The sequence below is a fragment of the Gavia stellata genome, chromosome 2 (assembly GCF_030936135.1).
Source record: "Gavia stellata isolate bGavSte3 chromosome 2, bGavSte3.hap2, whole genome shotgun sequence".
NCBI lineage: Eukaryota > Metazoa > Chordata > Aves > Gaviiformes > Gaviidae > Gavia > Gavia stellata.
The window spans coordinates 32,752,777-32,777,618 of record NC_082595.1 but is presented as its reverse complement, the minus strand read 5'-3'; the positions used below and the strand labels follow the sequence as shown (position 1 = coordinate 32,777,618).

The window sequence follows — 24,842 nt, the reverse complement described above, 5'->3', positions numbered from 1 at the left end:
CCCAAGCAAAGCTCCCAGCCAGCCACCCACCCGCGCCGGCAGACCCCAGCCTGCAGCACTCTGACCCTCACAAGCAGCCAGCAGGATCCGCCACGGGCCGATGCCCTTCCCGTGGGGGCCCCACTCCAGGCGTGCCCTGAAGCAAGAGCATTAACCCCGCCACTCCCAACCACCCTCACGGGCCCCGGGAGCGCGGCCACCGCGTGCAACGGCCGCAATCGCCGCCCTCCGGGCACACTCAGACCGAGCAGAGGCGCCTGTTCACGCAGCGCAAGGTCCCCCCGCTTTTGGCCATTAGTAATACACCCCCTGAACTCCGCCCCAGGCCCCCCGGTTGGGGGGGCACAGCCGCAGCCACCCGCCGGGCCGGGGGAAGGCCTGTCCTCCGGGGCCGGTCCCCTCCGACAGCACAGCAAACGCCCGCACCGCGGCTGGCGGGACGGGTGGCCAGGCCACCCCGGAGCCCAGGGCTCTCCACCAACGCCCCCAGGTGGGGGACGCGCAGGCCCGAAGCTCCAGGCCCGACGCCCTAAGCCCTGCCGGCAGCGGCCGCCGGCGGCCGGAGCCCGGGCTGGCAGACGCGTCCCGCCCGCCGCAGCGTCTGGCGCGGGGCGGGGTGTGTGGCGTGTTCCGCGTTGCCATGAGGAGGGCCCCGCCTCCCCGCCGCCCGCTCTCGCGATAGCAGGGGGGCGCGGCTGGCGGCCCGCCCGCCGCCACGCCCCGGGAAGGGGGACGGGCAGGGGCGGAGCGCCGGCGGGAGAGCGCGGTGCTAGCGGCGGTGAGTGGCGCGCGCCGCGCTCGGCTGCGAAGGGGGCGGCGCAGAGGCCTCCCCCCCTCCAACCCCTTCGGCCGCTGCTGGCCGCCGCCCGGCCTCAGCTGCTGGGCCGGCCTCGGCGGGGCGCCGCCGGTGCAGCTCTCGGGGCGTGCAGGGGGAGCGGCGAGGCGGGAGGGGCGGGGCGGCGCTGCGCTCTGCTCTGCCCTGCCCTGCCCTGCCCTGCCCTGCCTGCCGGCTCCTCGGGGGCGGCCTCCGCGCCCGCCCGCCTCCCCTCGGCCGCCGCGCTGCCCCGGGCCCGCCTCAGCCCGCCCTAGGGAGGGGCTCGCCCGCGGCGCCCCAGCCGCGCTGCGCTGCCGCACGTCCGCGACGCCTCCTGCTCTGCCTCGCCGTGGCCGTGGCCTCGCCGCTGCCGGAGCCCCGTGGCAGGTCAGAGGTGAGCCGTGCCCCGGGCCTCAGCGGGGTGACGCCGGAACCGCAGCCGTGCCCGTCGGGGCCGCCCGCCGCGGGGGGCCCGGGGCTGGCGGGGGCGGGCGGCAGAGTCGGTCCGCGTCCCTCCGAGCCGGCCGTTGCCTCCTGCGGCTGTCCCGCCCGCGGGGAAGGAGGGAGTTAGCGGGGCGGGCAGAGGCGCTCGTGGCTCTGTCCAAGGTCTCCTGAAATCACCTCTCCTTCCGAGTGCTGTTCCAGGGCCAGAACGCTTTCGTTTGTCCCGAGGTAACTTAATTGTTTTCTGCTCAGATGTGGAGCTCTTCCTGTTCCTCCGCTGGGATATTTCATCACCGCTTCGATTTAAAAGTGGTGGAGTCAGTTCCCTGATACAGGGAGACAAAAGGCAGAAGACCATTTTTTTCTGTTGCTGCTGAGGGGGTTTTGTCAGTCTGGCACGTTCTGTGAGTGCTGTGCTTCCTTCTTTTATGCTGTCTTTGCAGAATTGTGGCCTTCCAGCATAGAGGCCTCTGGGGCAGAACTCTTGGAACTACAGAAATATTTGTACACTTTTTCCCTAGATCTGTTTAACTGTAAAACCTCTAAGGTTGAAGTGACATCTCAGTGGAATTAATGCAGTTTGTTTTGATACTAGCTAACTTAATGGTCACTTCCACGTTTAAGGTAATTGTAGTGTCCTTATGGAAGGAATGAGAGGATGAAAATCTTCATCTGAAACATGAGAGTGTGTATACTTGTGGCTCCTATACTTGACTGTGATTTGCATGTCAAATTCAGTCAGCTGGATGCTTTGGAAGCCTTCAGCAAGGTTCGGAGCTTGGTTCTTTGCAGACACACGCTTAGTGCAACTGTTCAGGGGACTGGAGTGCTGCATGCACACTCAGGCTGCCTGGCCGGGAGCGTGCAACAAGGAGGGAAGGCGTGTAAGAGCCTTAATCTTGCAGCAGTCCTTTTCATCTCCCCCTTGCCCCGGTAACTTCAGCTTTCTGTTTTGCAAGAAGTGCTGTAAAGAGCTGAGCGTTTGTACGGTAAGAGAATCTTTAGGAAAGTAAAGGCATTTTTTTTTCAGGGAAAATATGCCAAGTTTTGTCCTAGAAACAATCCACATGGCAGAATCATAAATTAATGTATTATCCCACTAGATATTTTTTTTTAATTTCTAACTCCATTCCCAGTGCAAGTCAGAATGTACACTGCTTCATGCATACATCCAGATTTGCACCTTTACTGTCTTCTGAAGTTAAGATGAGAGGATGGGAGCACAAATAGGATGCCCTACATACCTGATACAATGTTAAGCTTCTTCAAGCATGCAAAAGCCTTCTTTTTTTAATTGTTTTTTTAAACTGAGGCTAAAAACATCATTGGGTTTCATCTCTTCTGGGTATCTGTCAAATTTGGCATGTATGCAGGTAGAATTAAACTAAAGTCTCTGTGTCAGTTCTGGATGAAAGAACACCCGCTTGATTAATTTCTGTTTAACTTCTTTAAGAAATTCAAGCCACTTTAATCCTCCAGAGCTCTGAATCCTAGCAATGGGTGTTGTTACTATTAAAAAAGAAGACAAGTTAATGAACATACTTAATTGAAGTTGCTTAACTTTGTAGAGTGGATTTCTAAAACTTATCAAATTAAAAAAAAAAAAAAAAAAACTTCCTTCCAGGAATGGAATATGCTAGAATCTGACTTATGTTTTGTATTCACAAGGTAGTGCACAGGACACAGGAGGAGTCTGAATAGAACTTAAGACCATGGCAGCACGCTGGAGAAGAATCCTGGTAACATTTGTGGCAGCTCAAGTACTATTTGTGGTAAATACCTTTGAGGAAGAGGATGTACCTGAAGAGTGGATTCTTCTTCACGTTGTTCAAGGTCAGATTGGAGCAGGAAATTACAGCTATTTGAGACTAAATCATGAGGGAAAGATAGTACTTCAGATGCGGAGTTTAAAAGGTGACGCAGACTTGTATGTATCCGATATGACGCTTCACCCCAGCTTTGACGAATATGAGTTACAGTCTGTGACCTGCGGCCAAGATGTTGTCCACGTACCCGCGCACTTCCGCCGTCCAGTGGGAATAGGAATTTATGGTCATCCCTCTCACCTGGAGAGCGAGTTTGAAATGAAAGTATACTACGATCGAACAGTTGTACAGTATCCGTTTGGCGAGGCTTCTTACAACCCCGAGGAGATGGAGGCAAACCAGAAATACTCACAGTCTACGGAGGATGAATCTCAGGATGAGGAATCTGTTTTCTGGACTATACTTATTGGAATCTTGAAATTAATACTTGAAATTCTTTTTTAAATTGATACACACTGGACTAAATCACACTTCAGCCTGTGAAATTGAACATAAATGACTTGCTGTAATATTTAATACTCTGTTATGTTTCCTGAAGAGGTATTCAGGTTACTTTTCCTAAACCAGAAAGGAAGCGGGGGAAAAAGCCATATTTAATTTTATATTGTAAATCCTCCCCATATGTAAAATGAGCAGCAAGCACAGTATTTGCAGTGTTCTTCAGAGATCAGGGCTTAAAAATGAGTGCAGAGTTGGCATCTTGTTAAATTCACTTTAAACGGATGCTTAGGAAAATCAACTCCAATTCAGTATTTTCTATTGGTTTTTTTATAAAGAAAAGTAAAATAACAACCTGCTGCACTTCAGTGCCCCCTTTCAATATAGAGCATATTTAAAAAAAAAAATCTACTCCTTTTCTGAGCAAGTATCTCCAGGGGCTTTTGAGTGTATTCAAGTTGAGGCGCCTAGGGTGAAAGAAGGAAAAAACCAATCAGTCACCTAAGGGGACAGATGATCTATGTTTTGACTGCTTGTGCTCTACATCAAGTCAGCCATCTGTCAAGCGGAGGTCTGTCCAGTCAGTCATCACTTTTGTAAATCCATGACCTGAATCAAACGCGTGTTACTTCTTCACTATTACTGCAGGGAAAGTAAGCCTTCAGCTGTTGTTACTTGTCCATGTGACATTTTCATTCCTTGTTAAAAGCAATGCAGCATATAGTATCTTGAACTTGAGAGGGGTTTTCTTACACCTCCCTTCATAGCTTTTTGTGATTGATTCTTTTTCAGTACATCTTTATGAATAAGTCATTAGCTTGCAAAGAAAATTTCTGCTGAAAGGGATTTGCAGCACATTGCAAGGTCAGGTCATGCCCACTCTTCCTTGAAAGTTTTTCCAGGAGTATTTTTTGCTTTGGTTGAATCTTTCAAAATAACCAGTTGCTATGCAAATAGTGTATATTTAAATTGCTCTGTAATTTTCTTTTCACAGAGCTTACTGATGAGTGCACTGAAATAAACAATTACGTTACTCTAATTTTATACAAACAGTGCATGTACAATTTAAATTTCATTACTGAAAGCCTTCTCTCTTTAAGTGGGAATTTGCCTTCTCCGTCTCTATCTAGACATCTGACAGGACATGATGAGTCACTTGTATCACAAAAAAAATAATTATATAGCCAAAATTAAAACTTTATTTGGTAAAAAGAAAAAAAAAGTGGTATTGTTCCTCTTAGAGTGGTTGGTTAAATAGCACCAAAGTATCACTTTAATTTGTGCAGTAAAGTTTTGGACAGCAAGTTTTTTGGGTTTTTTAGCCCTCCTTGCTGTTTTTCCCCCTTCTTCCTCCTCTTCTGGGTACGGGAGGGTCTTTCTGACAACAATCACAAATCCAGCGACCTAAGAAAAGAAAGTTATCAATTATTGGGAAACTACCTTTGTTACTCACTTATCTAGTTATGCACCTTTCACCCTTCTAATAGGTGCTCACCTATTTGCAGTACTTCCTTTAATGTAAACAACCACTGATTTTTCTTTAAAATGTAAGCATCTTTTCTAAAAGGTATAGAAAGCAGCAGACAAAATTCACCCTCCATTGCAGACTCATTACATGTAACAGCTGGCTGCACTAATCTTCATGGACCTCAAGAAGTGCCAGCTCTGCTAAGGAAGTGGTTATTAGGAAAGAACTTGACAAAATGTGTTTGAGTTTGCAAGTTACATTTTCATGTGGACGCCACAGTTGGAGGTTACAGGCAGTTGCTCAGAGCAGAAATTAATGGCAGTTGGGGAATGTTGCTCTTCTGCCACAGGTACAGGGTCCTGTTCCCCAAACCAGGGTCAGTTATTTCGGTGCAGTCAAGCAGCACAGATTAAACTGCTGGCAAGGGTTCATCACCAGACCTTGTACTAAAACTTAGTTACTGAGGGAACAATCAAGGGTTGAGCAAAGAGCAGCAGCATTTAATTGTTTATATTACAACAGCTGGAATCATAAAAGGCTGCTTTGGTAATTTTACAGTTTTGTAGGCATGTAATCTATTTTGCTTAGATTCTGTCCTTAGGTCAGCCTGAAACTTAAATCGGCCACACGGAAGCTGCACAGAAGTGACAGCTAGCGCCAGTCCTTCCCAAAATGGCAATGTACAGTATATTTGAAGTACTGTAGTTACAGAGGATACTGTCACTGCAGAACCTGCAGCCACTGAATACTTATTCATGAACTAACTTACTATGGATTTAGTATTACATTTAAAGCAACAGCACTACCAGTTATTTATATGTCTGAAGCATTCCTTACACTGCTTTGAGTTGGCCAGGTGATATGAGTGACCAGGTAATTTAAAGGAACAGGCTACCTGACATATAGGTACTTCACTGCCAGCTTTGATGTTTAAGAAAAAAATGGGAAGGAGGGGGTTTAAAGAGGTGTTTACAAATATTAAATTGAACATACTTTTTAATTTAGAAACTGAAGTAACAGCACAAACATTTTATTAATATGAAAGCTATACTCCAGCAATATGCAGCAATACAGCCTCTTTACAGGTTTCTTTTATGAAAAGAGGTAATTACTCTCAGTATTCTGTGGATATGGAAAAAAACCAAAACACCTAGTTCTGAGTGAGTCTGTTCAGATTCTGTTATAGAAGCCAGTTATATTTCCTATACAGGAATTGCCAGGTTAAACTGTGCACAACCAAATATACAGAAATAAAGCTTATTAAAAAAATTGGGTCCTACAGTGTGAATGCTTTCCTGCAGTATTGCTTACTCCTACCCTTCACACTTGTTTTAAACTATTCTTTCAAAAGCAATGCATATATTAATTCTGACAGAGAAAGCTCAGGACTCAGAGGAGGTGGGAAGGGAACAATTAACTCTTACTTTATTACCTGAAGGGATAGCGTCAAGCCCCACACAAAAAGTGTGGTAACCACGGTCACATACATCACAGAACATCATTTCTTCTTCATGGTGAGGCTGCCCGCATATAATGCATGTTTTACACTCCATACATTGCCAAGGATAAGTCTTAATCATAGCAACAAGCTCCGGAGTCATATCAAGGCAAGAAGGGTGGCCTAGATTAAAACCAATATTATTACTTTTATGTCTGAAATGAAATTTAAAATTCAACTGTTTACTTTTACAGAAGCTGAAGCTTAGCTCACCTCCTGGTGAGATCCCACAGTGCACTGAATGTGCTAGTACATGTAACATTAAATAGAGGTGGAGTCTCAGCGAAGGACAGAAAAGGCAACTGAACTGTTGGAAGACAAGTGTAGGACACTAAATATTTCCACAAAAAGATCTGTCAAACAAACTCCCTTAGGAATCTGCTTAGTGTACGCTGATACTTACCACTGTTGTCACACTGGGAGCAATGTATAAGAGCTTCAGCTTTTCCTTTCTTGTTGGACTCCTTACCCTTCAGACAAATTCCACATATAGCATTTGGAATGACCTTTGGCTGGAAGGGTAGAAGAGGGCTATAAATTCATTCCAGAAGAATTTACAGGTTTAAAAGGAAATGTCATATATCTTCTTAAGTCTTAATATTAATGAACTATCTGTTATGATGTGTGAACCTTAAAACATATGACAATAACTGACAAGCAGCGGCATTGAAAAAAATTGTAGATTAACTACATAAAATTTTGCATTTGCCACACGTAGTGAGTTATATGTACATCAAATTGGAGCAGAAGCATGTACTTGCTTCTTCCTATGAATTCATCAGCTAACATTCCCTTCAATGTAAATTAAATATGACATAGCATTAAAAATTCCAGTATTTTTTCCAATATAGAATACATCCTTATGAATTTCCATGCAGATTTCCTGTTTTTGGAAGAAATTAGATACAATTTTCCATTTGTATAACATTTATCCCTAAATATAGAAAATTAATTACAAAAGCAATAAACTTGATTTTTGTATCTTTAGTTTCAAAATGGCTGGTTAGCTATGCTGTACATGTACACCTGTTTTACCATTCTTTCTTGTAGCCAGTCATAATCACTGTAAGAAATACACACACCTGTGTTAACTACAGCTTTACATTCATCATCTTTCTAAGTGATCATCTGGAGTGTATTTGGGTCCATGAGATCCATTTAAAAGGTAAGAGAGAAACAGCAGGCTGTTACAGCAAGTAACATTTGTGTATATATTCTGTGTCTCAACCCAAGAGATATACCAATGGAGTTTTATCCCGATGAGGACGAAGGAAGAAATAAGGCATTACCAATTTCAGAAACATTTCAGTAGTTACATTGTTGAGCTTGGACCTCTGCATAATGAAGTTAGTGAGAAATGCATTGTAAAATTAATATAGAGCTCACTGATGTTAAATTGACTAGTGCCAGAGTTTTTAAAAAAACATGTTGCTGCAAAGACACAGCTAGCAGGGGGAGTTCAAGGCATATCCTGTTTTCTAAGGAACTGAATGGCTTGTCAGTAAGCAAGAAGAGTCCCAGTCAACTACCAGCCACGTGTGGAAAGAAGAATAAAATTTAATTTTAAAATAAATAAAAGTGAAAACTGAAATACATATACATATATTTAAAAATTACCGGGATCCTTTGCAATACAACTTATCTTTAAGTGTGTCTGTTTCTCCAGCCAGTTTTTTCTAGCACCTAGCAAGATAATTAATATCTTGACTCATTTTTAAGTAGTCAGGACGCATTGCTTTAAGTTTTCTGAAGTTTTCAATCTGCTTTTTAAGTCAAAACATGGCTACAGTCTGCTTCAAGTTGTCTGGTCTAAAGAGTTTTATTTAAGAAGACAAAACACCATACCAGATGTTTATAGGTAACTTCCTTCAAAAGATGACAGAGGCATTCATACAGACTTTTTTTTTTCTTATTTATTTTAAAAAAGCAGAGTCAACCTATTTTATACATAAATATAATAAAACAATAAAAGAAGTCTAACATCCACAAAGGTCTCTACAAAATAATAAATATAATGGAAGCAAAAACACACATAAACTCTTTTACTGTTAACTATTCTACGTGTCCTACATGTATACCTTTATACCCTGCTCCTCCCAACAAAAGTGGCACATGCTTAAACCTCGTCAGTGTTGCAGCATTTACCCTTCCGTTGTTTAGGCTACATTCTAATTTTTTTTACTTGTGTTTTTATCTATTTCTACGTAAATGAAGCCTTTCTAGAATAGCAAGTGCACTTTTCTAACCAGACTTCTAGTTTGTTATGGATTTGTGTTTCACTGCCTTTATGTAGAGCAGCATTCTCCCTTGCATGCCAGCAAAACTAAAGTGAGCTGCTTTTCGGTCACTGTACCTGCTTTAGGGTATGTGCACTTAACACGCTGATACACATTAATTCTAAATTTAGACACAGATATAGATGCATTTATTAACAATGCTTCCATCTATTCTTACTTCACTAAATTGTGTTCATCAGAAATCGTGCATGTTGGGGGGGGGGGGGGGTGAGAATCACAGCCTATTAATAATAAAGCTCCAACAGTCTGGAAGTATTTTTACAAAAATGAAAAAAAAAAAAATAATGCAAGACTATTCACATTTCAAATTGGTTCAAGTTCTACCACCATAAATGGCTTTTAGAAACACTATGAAAAAGGTCTATCAAAGCCAAATGGGAAGTCACAATATCCCATCTGATTAGAGTAAATTTTGCTTTCTATGTCCTCATCTTATTGGAATAAGGAAGGGAGAGAAAATGAACACAGGGTCAAAATGACGACTGCCTGCTCTGTAAGTTTTTACTTTCATGCTGCTGTGCTGCAGCTTTCAAAGTAAGCACTCCAACTACACCATTTTTATAAGGTCCTATTCTGAAAGCAAAGCTTTCCGTTTTCATATATAGTAACCCGAAACAGAAGTGTTGTAAAATACAGTTTCTCAATACATTTCAGTTTTATGTGCAAAAAATCTCCTGTACTTTTAACAGTACCCTGTGTGTGCAATTGTAGTAGCCAGTCCTGCAGCAACAAAGACGCGCTACTTGTAACATGACAAAATGTAAAACACACGCTAACCGTTCTTTGTTAAAGAACTGACAATAAAAATGGCTCCATATAAAATACATTATTTCTTTTACTCAAAAATAACTCAGTGGAAATGTGTGAATCCTGTAATACTCATAATGTGGCTATAACTATACATTTGCATGTTGAATCCATAGCAATTATCCTTCAATTTTAACTACATGTAACCAAAAGATTACTGTCCTACAAAAATAGTCAAATATTAGAGAACAATACAGAACAAAAGCATTACAAAGATTTAGAATTCACAGGGACAACATTTTAAATCACTTAAGCCTTCAGCTCAAAGTGCCTTAACATTTAGGCACATATGGTATATCATTATCTGGTGTTTTTATAGACTAACAAACAAGAATCTTTCTGTCTTACCAGTTAAAACAGCTCATGTAATTGGGTTTACTGAAAGCGTTTAAACGTTCCCACAAACAAGAAAGCCAATCCTCTCACCCTCCCAACACAACATCACCACCTTTGCCTTATCAACAGCCTGATGGCTGATGCAGGCAGGGTACGCTGACATTGCAAAGATGTGGCACTGTAAGTTTACAGTAATACCTTGTTACTAGATAATCGGTGATTTTGAGCCAGTAAGTAATTGCTATGGGAATCCATTTTCAAAATGCAATGCTGTAGACTACCATTATTCTTCTACAATTAGAAGTTCAGAACTTTACAAAAAGTTCTGCTCCATCAGTCCTCTATGCATTCATAAGGCCTTTAAGTAGATTGGACTAATCAAGCACTCAAGCATCTCACAGCCAAGTGAAAGTTCCGTAAACCAGTGGCATACAATCTCTAATGTCAAGTTAAACAAAGCTAAAATAAAATTTCAAGCTCCATCTTTGGATTTCATGTTCATGGGAATATTGGTGTGCATTCTGTGTCTACAACAATTTGCGAAGTTACAGATAAAAAAATATACATATGGTACCACAGTCTAAATCTCCATAGTTTGCATATTTCTTAGTAAGTTCCTGAAAAGAGAAAACACAGCTGGAGCTTGGTATCTGTTATCAACTTGTACAGATACTGTATGTAGAGAAAATTTATCAAAGCTGTCCAATTCTTGCTGGAAATTAGCTTCTTAAGGTAAGTTATAGTTTATTTACTGTTAACTTGGTAAATACAAATAGTAAGTATTTATGAATACAAAATGCAAGCCATCAACAGCTCACTTTTGCTGAGACAGTTTCCCAATATGTACGATCTTGTCACTGACAAAAAGCATTCCCGATTGCTAAATACTAAACCCTGTCTTAATGTAGTGTTTTCCCTCTATGGGTCTATTTCTGCTCCCACGTAAGTCAATGGAAAATTCTCATTCCTTTCAGTGGAACAGGACTAGGCAATAACGTGCTTTAAAAGTGTTACATTATATTCAGATCCTCTCTCAGTATGCAGAATAATTACACATGAATAATGCATGTCAATTCCCATTTCTTCTGGAAAGTATTTTTTTCTTATTTTTATCTTAATTTTTGAAATTATTATACAGTAATACTGATGATTTGGGTCTTAGGTTTGGCAGTCACTGCTTGCCAGCTGAAATGTCTTAACATCCTCACCAAGTTTTTAGCTTGGATAAAAGCATATTGCCCGCAAACATTTCTGCATAGTATAAACTACATAAAAAGCTATTTTCCATATACTGTTAAAGTGGTTACATAGTGTTGCCTATACAAATGTAGTAAGCTTCTTGCCTTCCATCCTATACATTGTAACATCTCAGGATGAAAGACTGTATTTAAAATGAATGTCATTACAATACGTTTAGACACATAGCTGCACTTTACAGGACTGATCTCTTGGTATGCTGCCATACTAAATAGTAGGAAAAAATATCAGATACTGAATGCTCGTTTTGAACTGGCAAGTAATTCTGACTGCTATGTTAAGGCAGACAGAAAGACGTAGACCTCCAAAGATAAATCCACAATGGATTTTCTGATGTTACTGCCCAGGAATCTGAGAAGTTAGCAGAAACAGAGGCCACTGTATAGCTAGAGTAAAGGAAAGCCCCACATGAAATAAAAGCAAAAAGGAAGTAAGGAAGCAAACAGATGGAGCACACAACAGGAGAGCAGCTAGTGAAGTACAGCAAGCAGAAGTTCCATATTACTGAAAAAACAAATATTTCAGGGAGAGGCTGGTCAGTAAAGAAGTTCAGTCAGGGGCTTTTTTCTTCTACCTTGTACCCAGGAACTGATTTTGATAATACAGAGCGTTTGGAACCATCTTTTCTTGGAGTAGCACTTTTGTCTCTTGTTTTTTGTCTTCCCTGAAAAGAATCCTCCTGGTTGTCTGTGGCGCAATCACCTTCAGATACATTGCCAGACGAATTGTCCTATAATAAAAATACCATAGCTATATTTTTTATTTTTTGGATAGACAGACAAGTCTTTCCTATGCCCCTTAGAGCCAACTAAGGTAAGAGAAGGATACATCTTTCCTTCTGCAAAAGCATGGGGTACATCACAATCTAGAACGCCTTTGCTCATAACCTTCATTATCTATTATTTCTCATGCTAAGAGACTAGCATCAGCAATAGCAATCATGTTTTCCAGGTGGTTTTGATACCACAGTGGGGAGCACAACAGCATAATTCTTTGAACCGTTTTCCTTTAAAAGTCAGCAAGAAATCCACTATATGCAAGATGTTGTTTACAAAGTAAAGGGCCAGCAAAAAGTTAAACGTGCCCTTGCCATGCATTTAAAGTGGACTACCAAATAGCACTGCCTTGAAGGTTTTTTCTGCCACGCTCGTCTACTATTTTCACCAGGAGCAACCTAAATATTTCATTTGGATTGCAGCAGAAGAATGCCATCAAAGGCAAAACACATTTCAATACTCAACACAGAACCAAACAACAGAATTTATGCTGCAGTTAAAGCATTTTTTTGAAGAATGAGGAGGCAAGAAAGAGGGGAAGATGCTCAAAGAGGGCAAGAGATCAATGTAAGCATAATTAAGAGCAACAGCACAAGATTTTTCTCAGAAAAGTGTTAATAAAGGCCTCCAAAAAGCTCCAGAAGAAAGCAATATGATTAATCACATTTATTACAATAAAAACCAAAAGGCTAAATAACAGTGGTGCCCCACAATAATAGGCACTCTGTACAAAAATAATAGTAATCAGCCTAAGCCCCAGAGCATAAAAATCAAACCAGGCAAAACAGATACAGTGCAAAGGGAGGAGCATAACACAAAAGCAAAGCAAACTATGTGGCAACAACAAATGGTATGTTTCACCGTTATTTTAGGGGAAGGGTTACTTAGGACAGGCCCATTAAAACACTACAGAACAGGAAAATTGCTACCTGACTCCAGCTACCCCTCCAGTGGGGAGGGTGAAAAAGGAAAAAGTATAAAGCATATTGTAGGACTCACCAGGAAGATTTGACAAATGGTAGGTAGCCCAAAACTCAGGAAAAGAGGCCTGACAACTGCCCACCTTTGTGTTCAACAGGTATTTTCCCCAAACAATATGCCCCAATGATGAGCAAAGAACCCCTGCTCCCATAGCCAAACCCACTTCACAGGAATCTCATTTTAAATTTTCCCTACACTCTTCCAACACAAGGACATTTTCCCTTCCGCATTCTGTCACCAAAAAGACTTCTGAACTTCTGTGAAAAATGAAAGGATAGTCTGCTGAGTCCAGTTACTTTTGTTTACCATTAAGGGGAATGGGAGTCAGTGGAAAAGGGAACTGGGAAGAAACGGTTAAAGACCAACTGTAAAAAAGCAGGAGTGTGATTAGACCAAAATTTTGAGTTGACATTTAGCATGCTAAGTTTATGTAATTTCTTTTTCTCCAAAAAATGCAAGCATAAAGGTATATTAACAGCTATCTCTCCCTTGTTAGCCTACAAGTTGACCCCTTCCTTTCTTCTTCATTTATGAATAACTTATGAATATTCAAATAAAATAAATGTTTATATGGCAAAATTTAGCATTACATATACCCACCATCTAACATGTTCATCAATTGAACTAGAAACTGTTAAATGCACCTGTGATTTTACATTCTATTTCTCTTAAAATTAGGGTTAAACTTCTGGGAAGTGGTTGTCACCAACATGCTAACTACACCAATATACCAATGGTTCAGTTGTATTCAGACAGCTCATTTGAAGCTCAGCTGCTCTTGAACACTTAAAACACTATCAAGGTAGGTATGTGGAAGTTTCCCTTAACTTCCAGTAACAGTTAATTTTGCATTTGCATTGATAGAGAAAACAAAATACATCTTTTTAAAGATGTAGTGTAAAGCAAAAAAACACTGCTTTTTACCTTCTCTTTAAATTGGAATAAAGTAACTGTTTCTGCATCAAGTTACATCCTGCTTCTACATCACAAGAAGAAAAAGTTATCAGCCTATCAATACCTTTGCTTAACTGACAGATTCTGCGGGACTTAAGTAGCAAAATATGCTGTGACCTGAACTACCGCGTTTATTCCCCTCAGAAATGCTAGCAACTTCCTCTTGGGGAAAAAGGCATAACGAAGAGCTGCCGTTGGGAAGGTACTTCAAGATTTCTTTAAAAAGAAGGAAGAAAGGGCCTGAAATTTCACAAATTTGCTTGATTTACTTTAAAAATAGATCAAAATGGAAAGCTGGACAGCAATGTTACAAAATAAAGAGAAGTACTAAAAAAGGGAGTACACTTTTAGTTTATGAATCTCCTTCATTTTGCAGATGTTAAATATTCTACTAAGAAACTACTAACAAAAGTGAAGGGAAAGGATTTTTCTGTTGAAGAATACTTTCAATTTGTCTCACCGAATTGCCTTTGGGTTTCCGTTTTTCATCACCTCGCCCTTCCTCTGCATCATCTGAATCTCCATCACTGTCTAACGCAGGCAGCTCTGGATCCAAAGGAGGTTCATAAAGAGCTGTGTTTAATGGCAAGTAACGAAGTTCATCTGGAGAGTATCTAAAGTTAAAAAATAAATAAATTAAATTAATTCACGTGTACTTTATACATAAATATTAAATCACACAGCATACAAGAACTTCAATGAGAAAGAGTAAGAAAAGCTCTCTTTCCAGGAAGGCACACAAAACCACGCAGTTCTGAAAACACGGGGAACATAGAAATTTCTCCTCCCAAATGTGGTACCATCTAGTACTTGTCGTCTTTGTATGTATAGCAGATATTTGTGGAACACAGGAAAAGTATTATTTGCAATGTTCCAAATCTACATAATCATAAGAGGCCGTGGAACCCCTAAAAATTTTTAACCAATTCATGTTACTATGCCCAACAGACTATACACTTTGTCTATAAATGTACAGGGCCCACATAGCACGTGCACAACAATTCTAATACAGGGCACACAAACAGCTAGGGTCCCAAGCAAAGTAAGTAAAGAATACAGCTATATGCATGATTTCCTTGAATATTGAAGGAGAACAAAAAAATGCATATAGAAATATAATTTCGGAAGAAGGTAAAGATCTAATCACATTGCTTATAGCCAGATACAGCTTAACATGTGTAAACCACCCTCTTTTTTTTTTACGTTAAATACTAAGAAAAAAGTGAAAATCCTCTTACTATTAAGGACATGCATTGTAAGGAGTAGGATATTATTTTGATGCATACTTTGGAAGGTTGTGTCCTTCATTAAGAAGGATAAACAGTTTCACTTGCAGCTTATAAGTGCAAAATAAACAAGACATCCAATATTTTTAATTCAATTAATTTAATAAAATTGAAGTCCTTCAAGAATGTCCAGTATTATGCAGATTTGGGGTGGGCTGTATGCACACACACTGGAATGAGCAAGGCATATGCCAATAAAGCGCTTCTCTAAAGAAAACTGTACACGTATAGCATGAGTACCATCTCTGTTGTACAGATGATAAGACTTGGGCAACAATTTTCAAATCAGTAGGTATTTGTCAAATGGGAGGATGCCACTGGTAAAGTCTTAAATTTGTGTAGACAGTCAAGTACACGTTTTTCATGAAATATAAAGAGCCAACTAGCAATACCTTTCTCTCTCTCTCTCTTACAAATCCAACATTAAACTTAACCCACAAGACCAATCAATTTTTCAATTAGAAATTTCCAAAAAATTTAAAGAAGGACAGTAAAACTGTCACATGGAAAACATGTGATCACAAGCCAGCATTACGTTTTGATATAGCAACATTAATCTTAGCACACATGCAGAGGCAGATGATAACTAAACACATGAGGGTGGCAGGAGTGAAATCAATGTCTCCTTTTACCACAGCAAATATCTGAGCAGGCCAAATCTCAGGCACTGCAATACATCAGCGGAGACAGTACTCTGACAGCCAGTACTGTTTTGTTGACAAAAGCTGTCACACTATCCATCTATTAGAATAGCAAGTGTCTCAAGCATAAAATTAATTCAAAACCTTACAGTAAATACACTGAAATGTTTCCATCTGCTAGATGTAAAGCAAATACACCAGTACAACAGAATCAGCAGTTAGGATGCTTTTAAAATACCTTTTGTAGTACTCCTGGAACTGGCCGGGTATGAGAGCCACTGGGTAAGGACTAACCTTTGTTCTCTCCGTAGGTAAGATTTTGTATTTTCCTTGAGGCACCTGGATAATCTGTATTGTTTAACACAAAACAATGACACTTTGGTTTCACGTACAAACTTTTGAGCCTTCCTCACCATCTACCCCCCCAAATATTTTTTAACTAGCCAGTTTTATTGAGTTGGAACAGCTACCTGAGTTCTCCCATGGGAAATCTAATTCATTAAAACAGTAAGAGACCCCACTCACAAAATAGTATTACAGATTAAATCCAATCATTAAGTATCTAGAGAACTGAACAAATATTAGGCAAGACTACTTCTAACAGTATATTATGTAAAATAATTAAAAAATTAAAATCTAACAATTGAAACAGTAAACTAACTTTTGTGACTGGCATCTGTAGCGTGAATTATCATTGTTGATCCATATTGATAGAGGGTAGCAAGAACATGTTCATCTAATTCTGAAACCAGACTCTACTATAAAAAATCCCATTAATAATACAAATATATGGAAAGGAGCTTACACAGAAGCCTTCTTTCCCTTAGAAAGAAATAAAACTAATTATCCACTATCTTGTCTCTAACATGGGTCAATACCAGAAAAATGTAAACTTTCCATAATAGGCTGCCATGTAATGATTTGCATAGAGAAAATTTTTGCTTTACTGTCTCTACACAAGCAGAACAGTCGTGCTTCAAAATGCCAGCTATTTTTTTTCTTTAAATCAGGCACAGAAGCATGAAATATATCTAATACAAAAATAATATAGCACCTAACAAAAACAAGGGCATAACATTGACAGGCAGCACTCTTTTAGAGGATAAATAGTTTACTTTTTTACTCTAGGTATTTTTCAGGCAAACTTTTTGAGGTGCTCCAAAAAAGAATTAGCCATTTATATGAAGAGATACAATAGCAACAGAAGCTTCTTAGTAACTTATACATCCCTCCTAGTTTTATGCTACTACCAGCAGATTAAAGTCATGACAACAAAGTTACACTGAAATTTTTAAAGCTTCCTGAGACAAGTATTCTCAAGTTAAAAAAAAAGTTTTCACATTAAATGTATTTGAGATTATTATTTTTAGCAATATTACCCATTTAACAGCAAAACTGTTTAAGTCCCTACATGACTGAAACAAAACTATTATCAAAACCCTTGATAATAAAATAGTTAAAATGGTACCAAAAACCAACTTTACCAAAACAAGCAAGGAGCTACCTATTGACTTTGATAAGAAATTTAAATCTGCCTACATGTGTCTGTAAATCAAAATAGGCTCTTCTTTCTTCCATTCGCTCTCGGTTTAAATTGCTGTTGAATTCTGCAGCTTTCTTGGCAGCTTTTTTAATATATTCTGGAACTTTACTGGCTTCTACTTTCTGTGTGTTCTGCTGCTGCATTTGCTGGAATAAAAACAGTTTTATTAACTCACAGACATTTCCCTATCAGTTTGAAAACAGCCTTTTCTTATACTCCACATGTTACAGATCTGGTTCATTTATATGCTAGTTACTTACAGAGTACTCTTTGTAATGATCTGTTATTCGCTGACGTTCTTTCTCTTGCAGTATAACAGAATACTCAGCATGTTTGGCAGGATATTCTTTAATCATAAGATCAATTACCTCATCGCTACGCAAAGCTGTTAGACCTAAAATAGATAAAAGCAATAATGATGCTATCTGGCAAAACTAACTGTAGGTTATTTATATCCAACAATGATGAACTCAAGGTTTTGAGCAGCTAAAGACAACAACCTACTGTGCACAATGCTTCCCTCTCTCTCAAGTAGGAGTGAACTTGTGACATTCAGCCTTCAAGGCTGATTAGGAGTCTGCTTCTGCACAAGGAGGCAAGGTTCGTTTCTTTTCTTGCTTATAGCTACAGACCCCTTCACATTGACTCAGCCACCTACCGAACTCCCCTTTGTTCTACGAGGGACCTGGTGAACTGTTAGTTTCATTAACTTGCAGAACCTTAACTGAAATTACAAGGTTTACATAACCTCTCTATACAAATCAAGGAAGACTTACTTTGAGGGCAATTCAGAGCAGCAAACTGCACAGACTCATGACTCCCAATTAAAGCATTTGAAGTTCGGAAGTCAGAATGCTTCAGTTTGCAGCTACAATGGAGAACTCCTCCTTTAAAGGTTCCAACACAACTGATCTCCAAACATTGACAATAGAATGGAGGTTGACTATGTTACTAGCACTGATTACAAATATAACCTTAAAAAATAGGTACAGTTAATGCAGCGCACATTTCTACTGGATATATGGGGCAGAACATAGCATTTTGCTTCTATTGATAAAAATTAGATACTGTTCTCTCCTGCATGTTTAACTTAAAAAAAATAAAAATCAAGAGACCTGGCAGGTGAGAAAAAAAGGTGGTATACCAAAGACTGTTAGTATATAAAATGACATTATATTTGCACAAACCCATGATATACAGAAACAAATGCAACAGGCATCATTTAATCTCTAACATGCTTCAAGTCACATGTATTAGCAGAAAAAAATACTTCAAGCTCTTTCAATATAAGCTGCATCAATGACATCATTCCATTTCAAGTACATTTAAGTGCTTTAATACACACCCTTCTAACACATAAGCTGAACTATATAAGATACACTAATGTTTGCAGAGTTCCAACTAACTCAGCGAAACAAGACTGATGTACTTTTTAATTTTAAAAATTATGGTGTTCTCTTTTCTAGGAGAAAAAAGTTCTAAAAGTTAATTTACAACATAGAAGGGATTTTGCTAAGTAATTATAATAGATCCATAATTTATTTTTTTATAATAAATCTGCAATACTGATACCTCATGGCCAATTAATAATAAACCAGTTTTCATTTCAGAATTCATGTTTTCAGTTGAGAGTGATGCAATTCTTCTCTACCAAACAATCACATTTTCAGCGTGTCATATTTTTAATACTGTAACAAGGAATCTAACAATTTGTTTTCTTACCTAGTGTGCACTGAGTCTCTGTGATAACATTTAGTTCTCTGAGGTAGAGTTTCTCCTTGTGAGATAGATCTCGTCTTTCTAAATCTCCAAAGAAAACAAAATACAGCAATAAAAATGTGTGCAGTTACTCAAACTCCCCCATAAACAGTGTCAAAGTATTTTGACAATTTTATTTCTAGGCAGTGAGAGTCTGTATTATACTACTATTCCTACAAACATGATAATTTTATAAATTAATTTTAAATTTAACATACACTGTAGTGACATGGTTGATTTTTCTGAGTACCCTGCCTGTAATTATGATTTACAGAAATACTGAAGAAACCTGACATATGAGCTCAGATGCAGAAAATGCTTTCAAGCACTGAAGGTACATTCTTTTTTTTTCTTTTAATACACCTTTTAAAAATAAATTCCATGACAGAACGACATTTGACAATTCTGAACAATGAAGGCTCAAAGCCTAGAACCTCCCCAATTCATTTTTTAAAATTCTTCCACGGTGTAAAAATGTTGCCACAATTCAGGAAGCAGAACACAGAGATATAGCTATATAGTAAGAAACCACCAACAAAATACTTAAAAATAAAATAGAGGTAAGTTTTCAAAAGGTACTTGCTGATCTAACCTCCAAATCAGACTTGTTTACGGATTTTCAGTGGCAATACCAAAAAGTCTTAAATTACTTTGAAAACCATAGGATACATTTTCAATATGCCAGTAACAAAAAATAAAAAGTACAACATACGTAATTCAGATCTGCTTTTACCAGGGTCTTTTTTAATCAGTTGACTCATGCTATAGCCAGAGAGACACAGATTACATGCATACTGTACAAAGACCAAGATTTTTAGAAGAAAGACTTTAAAAATAAATACCTGGGTATTTTCTTTTAAAGGAAGTCACACCCAAATATTCACTGACTTGCTCCTGAAGCATATAGTATTCTCCTGTTTCATCTGGTGGCCACTTGTATTCTATCAAGTTTTCAGCAGGGAAATAGCTGTATCTAAGTAGAAGAACAATGTTAGAACAAATCAAAGAATCCTTAAGAAGGATACTTGTATTTCTAGAAATTCAATAATTCCTACTTGCATGTCAATGAACAACATCTATGAAGTTGGACAAGCACTTTAGAACGCTGCATCCTGTTAACCCATTTCAAAGTCACTTTATTATATTCCACTTCACATATATTTCTCCAAACCAGCATTCATCAATATGCTGAGGGACAGAACATAAAGAAGGGGATATCTATGATAGCGGATAGGACACCAGGAAAAGCGGGTATTTACAGTGTCAAAATTCACTCAAAAAATATGTAGTATTTTAAAAACACATAAGCTGTGCTTCTGGATTGTAAATCAGATGCAGCACATTTTGTGTCATTTTGAAATAAAATGTCTTAAAATAAAATGTCTTAAAATATGCTGGGAGAAAAAGACAGCTAGCTACTCATAGGACATTGCCTCCATTCAGAAAGACAAATGAAAAATACACAAGCAAAGAAATAAGAGCTAATACTTAAGCATATTGAACAATACAATAAGACTAGTAATAAAAAAGTGGGAATTGTAAAAAATGGTATTACCCAAGGTCCTGACTAGAAGTTTCACAGCTCCGAGAACTGTCCCCTGAGCCCATACGTCGTCTTTTGGATGGTTGGCTGCCATCATTGGAATTTTCTTCTGTGTCATCCTGAAATTAAGATTAATATTAAAAAAATTAAGAGTATTCAGCAAATAATGTAAAACATCAGTAAAATACTGCAAGGCAATGGCCAGTTTAAATATACCTGAACTACCAAGCTATTTAATAACACTCTTTACAAACAACTCATAGAACAGCTCACGTAGCAAATTATTCTTTGCTATAAACTAGCTGCATATGACACATAGTGACACAGAAGGAGAACTGGGTAGTTTCTCACCTGTTGCGTAGGTGGAGCACTGAATAGACAAAGCTGTGGCTCTGACCACCAAGTTCATCGTTCTTGATGTAAACTACCTATAGCATCAGCATGGCCGCACAGCTGTAGACCCAGAAAACTTCCCTCACTGGTGACAGTCAGGGACAAGACTAATTCACTTAATCACACCAGCTCTCAAAAGCAACAGCAAGGGCAGAGCAAAACCACCAAGCCCTTGCTGAGAGCCGACGCTTATAAAATCAAGGAAAATACTACCAAAAGCAACACAGGAGTTTATGGACATACAGTTAAAATAAAAGGAATGGTATACAGTTTACAAAAAGATACGATTACAGCAAGTAGCAAAGACTTGTCTTTTGTGGGGGAAGAAAAAAAAGAGAAAAACTGAAGTTGTGTCGCAACAGATACAGAAGACAAACTTCCTCTTCAGAGCAAAGCTATTGCAAGGGAACATTTAGAATTAACCTACAGGTGTCATTATTCAGATTTCATGAGATCTATATAAAGAAAGGGAATAAAGGGTGAAGAAAAAAAAAAATAAAATCTAGCAGACCAATGATTCCATTGGCCTTCTTGTGCTTTTCCCTGCTTTTTTGTCTAATAATGCTACACAGCTCCTACCTAGTGCTCATCACCAACAACTCTCAAAGCATTTAGTGATCACCCTTGCATGATTGTAATTGAGAAACAGAAGGTAGAAGTGTTCAGGTGAATCACTATTGTCACCAGTAGTAGAGGCAAGAACAAGATAGCTCTTTAAATAACTGAAACTCTAAAGCGGAGTAGTATGAAAGAATCACGTTTCATAACTTTTGTGAAAAGTTTAAGAATAACTAACCTGTCAGAAATAAATGCATCGAGCCACAATTATACTTACGTATTAAATAATGACAGGAACAATTATTAGGTCTACCTTAGCTAATGTCTTTCATTCTAGCATGTTTTACATATCATATCACTTGAAATATCATTAAAAAATATTCCAGCAAATGAGAATACATTACTTTTGTTATGTAACATTTCACAGTACTATAATCAAGACAGGCCACAGGGAAAAACCATTTGTATCCTGTATTTTTGGTTTATTTCATGTTTTTTACAACTCTTTACATTTTTTTTCCTTCTCGTGGAATAGTATCTTTCACACAATAAGAACAAAAACTTAAAAGCAAAATTTAATGAAACTGTGCTTTCTTAATGCAGCTGTACTTAAAGAATCAGGTAAGTGGCATCTCCACTAGTACTACTAATAATACTATTTCCTAGTATTACTGAGAGTACCCTGTATAAACTTAATTAGACAAACCAAGTAGCAGTTCCCCATCAAAACAGTATCACACTAGCGTATTTTGTGACACAGCTATGTCTCAGTTCATCCCTACTTCCCACACAGAACATTAATGCACTCCAAACCTTTTCAACTACTAGACAAAGACATGAACAGGGCCAAAGCCATGCTTTGCTGTATCAAAGCTACCACAAGACTTCAAAACATTTTTAAAAGATAGATCTCAACCTGACGGTTAAGAGGAAGTGCCTTACATCAGTTTCTCCTTTTGCTTTGAAATTTTCTTTCTTTTATTAAATGCAGTATTGTTAAAAGATATGAGCACCCATACCACAGGAGAGATAAATGTCCTCTATTTCTATCTTCGCTTCCTTATTTGATGAATACTTCAGCAAATTCAATCACACAGGCTCACAGACTAAAAACACTCTAGGAAATGAGGCCAGTTGCAGAGGACTTTGCAGAAAAAGTGAAAACATTTGCACTGCAATCCAAGACACACTGTAGTTCAACCACTGTACCAAAAATAATAATTAGGGGCAGTCTTGTGGCTGCCTTTACATGGAAAGCCAAACATTGCCAAAAAAGCCCCTTCTTCCCTTGAAAACGCATGTTTCTGTAAAACCCGTTAGTCCTTACAAAATAAGGTTATGTTTCAAATTCCTGGTACGCCTATCAATTATAAGATCTACGTAACGATCCTTTATTAAGTAATCGGAAAGCCTGAATTACCAAGATCTCTTTCAAAAAGTAACTGCCCATCCGCCTCCGAGCGCGGGTGCAGAAACAGCAGCAGGCACTTGCCGCCACAAGCCCAAGCAGTGCCTGGGAAGAGCTGGTACAATCTAGCAGGCCTGCGCAGAAAAGCCTGCGACCGGACCCAAACTTTGCTGGGTGCGACGCCCCGGCACGGAACGAGCTGCCGCGCCGCACCCGGGAAGGCGCGTAGCGACTTTTTGGAAGGAGGACGGCCCCCGGGCACCCACAGGGGCCTCACCCCCCGCCCCGGACCCGCACCCGCACCAGAAGTTCGGCCCGGGAGGACGCCAACCCCTCCCGCCAAGAGGTCGCCCGCCGCCGCCCGGCTCCCCTGGGAGGCGTGAGGCGAGCCCGGGGGGGTCACGGCACTCACGCGGGGGGGCCGGGCGAGGCCTCCCGCCGAGGCAGCTGTTGCGCCGCAGCCCCAGGCCGCCGCGCTAGGCCCGCGGCCGCCACCCGCTCTCACCTTCAAGGACTGGGCGCCGGGCGTGGCCGGGTCGCTGTCGCAGAGGCGCGGGGACAGGACGGCCGCCATGACCGCCGCGGGGGCCGCCGCCGGCTGGGCGAGGAGAAGCGCCGCCGCCGCCGCGCGACCCGGCCTCGCGCCGCGCCCGGCTCCGCCCCCCCTCCCCCTGCGGGGGGTGGCAACGGCCCCTACCGGCCAGCTCGCGCACGAGCGCGGCGGCTCGCGCAGCTCCTGCTCCGCCCCCCTCCGGGCAGCCCGCGGCGACCCCGGCCCGCGCCGCCGGACCGGCACCCGGCCCGCCCCGCCGCCGCCAACGCCGCCGCGCGGGCCCAACGCAGGCGCCCCGCCGCCGCCGCTGCCGCCGCGCCCTCCTCCTCCCGCCGCCGCCGCCGCCGCTCGGGCGGCCGCGCGGCCCGGCCGCGAGCGCGAAGCCGAGCCGCCGCGGTAGCGCTTGGGCAGCAGCGCGGGGCGGAGGGGCAGCATCCCCCCGCGGTGGTTAGCGCCGAGAGCCGCCGCCGCTGCTGACCGGCGCGGGAGCTGGCACCCAGCTGGGCTGGGCTGCTCCGCCGCCAAGCTCCCGTCTCCGGGAACGTCAGCCGGGGACGAGCTACGTTTGTGAACCATCAGCCCCCGCAGGAGGGGTGTACGGGGGGCGGGGGGCGCACTCGGAGGAGCCGGCACGAGCGCGCTCGCCCCTGCGAGGAGGGCGCTTGCAGCCGGTCCCGCCGCTGCGCGGAAGCGCCAAGCAGCCGTGCGCCGAACAGTGCCGCGGCACCGCGTCCCGCTGCCGCCGTTACGGCCGGGCGAAGGCGGAGCGTAGCCCTCCCCGGCGGGAGAGACCCTCGTCCCGCCGGCGCGGGCGCGGCGCGCACGCTCGCTCGCACGCGCGCAGCCGGGCTCCGTGGCCGCGCGCGGCCCCCGCTCCGGCGAACAAAGCGCAACGCCGCTCCCCGGCGGGAGCCCCGGCCGCCGCCCCCAGCGGCTCGCCTCGCTGCGGGGGCTAGCCCACCCTTCCCCCGGACCTCGGGCCGCTCCCCGTCCCTCTTGCTTTGCCCGTAGGCGGCTCCCAACGGGCTCGGAGCGGAGCAGGCCGAGGGGCGCTCAGAAGCACCACCGCCCCTGTTCGCAGGCGTTTATCGCCAGCTCTCAGCAATGCAGCCGACATGGAAAAGGCATCAGCGCTCCATTTCCGCACACGGCAGTGCCCAAAGCAGGTATCTACGCACGTCACAGGTCTGCCAGCGTCTTGTTTTTTCAGAATATAATCACTGCTGTCCTTGCCCATTGTGGATGAGTTATCCACAGCCTGGT

The 24,842-nt window shown here is 41.6% G+C and overlaps 2 protein-coding genes across 2 annotated transcripts; one reads left to right on the top strand and one right to left on the bottom strand.

The window, feature by feature from the left end:
• Positions 1–1,454: 1,454 nt before the first annotated feature.
• On the top strand, positions 1,455–3,546 carry C2H6orf120 (chromosome 2 C6orf120 homolog). Its single transcript, XM_009817119.2, has 2 exons — positions 1,455–1,486; positions 2,927–3,546. Exon 2 carries the CDS (start codon positions 2,971–2,973, stop codon positions 3,526–3,528), a length of 558 nt encoding a protein of 185 aa, XP_009815421.1. The 5' UTR covers positions 1,455–1,486; positions 2,927–2,970; the 3' UTR covers positions 3,529–3,546.
• Positions 3,547–4,840: 1,294 nt separating this feature from the next.
• PHF10 (PHD finger protein 10) lies at positions 4,841–24,014 on the bottom strand. The gene is made up of 11 exons (XM_059835793.1): positions 23,532–24,014; positions 20,680–20,786; positions 19,967–20,097; positions 19,089–19,172; positions 17,627–17,760; positions 17,363–17,512; positions 16,062–16,171; positions 14,357–14,510; positions 6,892–7,000; positions 6,423–6,611; positions 4,841–4,926 (listed from the first exon to the last, which is right to left on the bottom strand). The coding sequence occupies exons 1-11, from the start codon at positions 24,012–24,014 to the stop codon at positions 4,841–4,843; spliced, it is 1,737 nt and encodes a 578-aa protein (XP_059691776.1).
• Between the last annotated feature and the right edge of the window lie 828 nt (positions 24,015–24,842).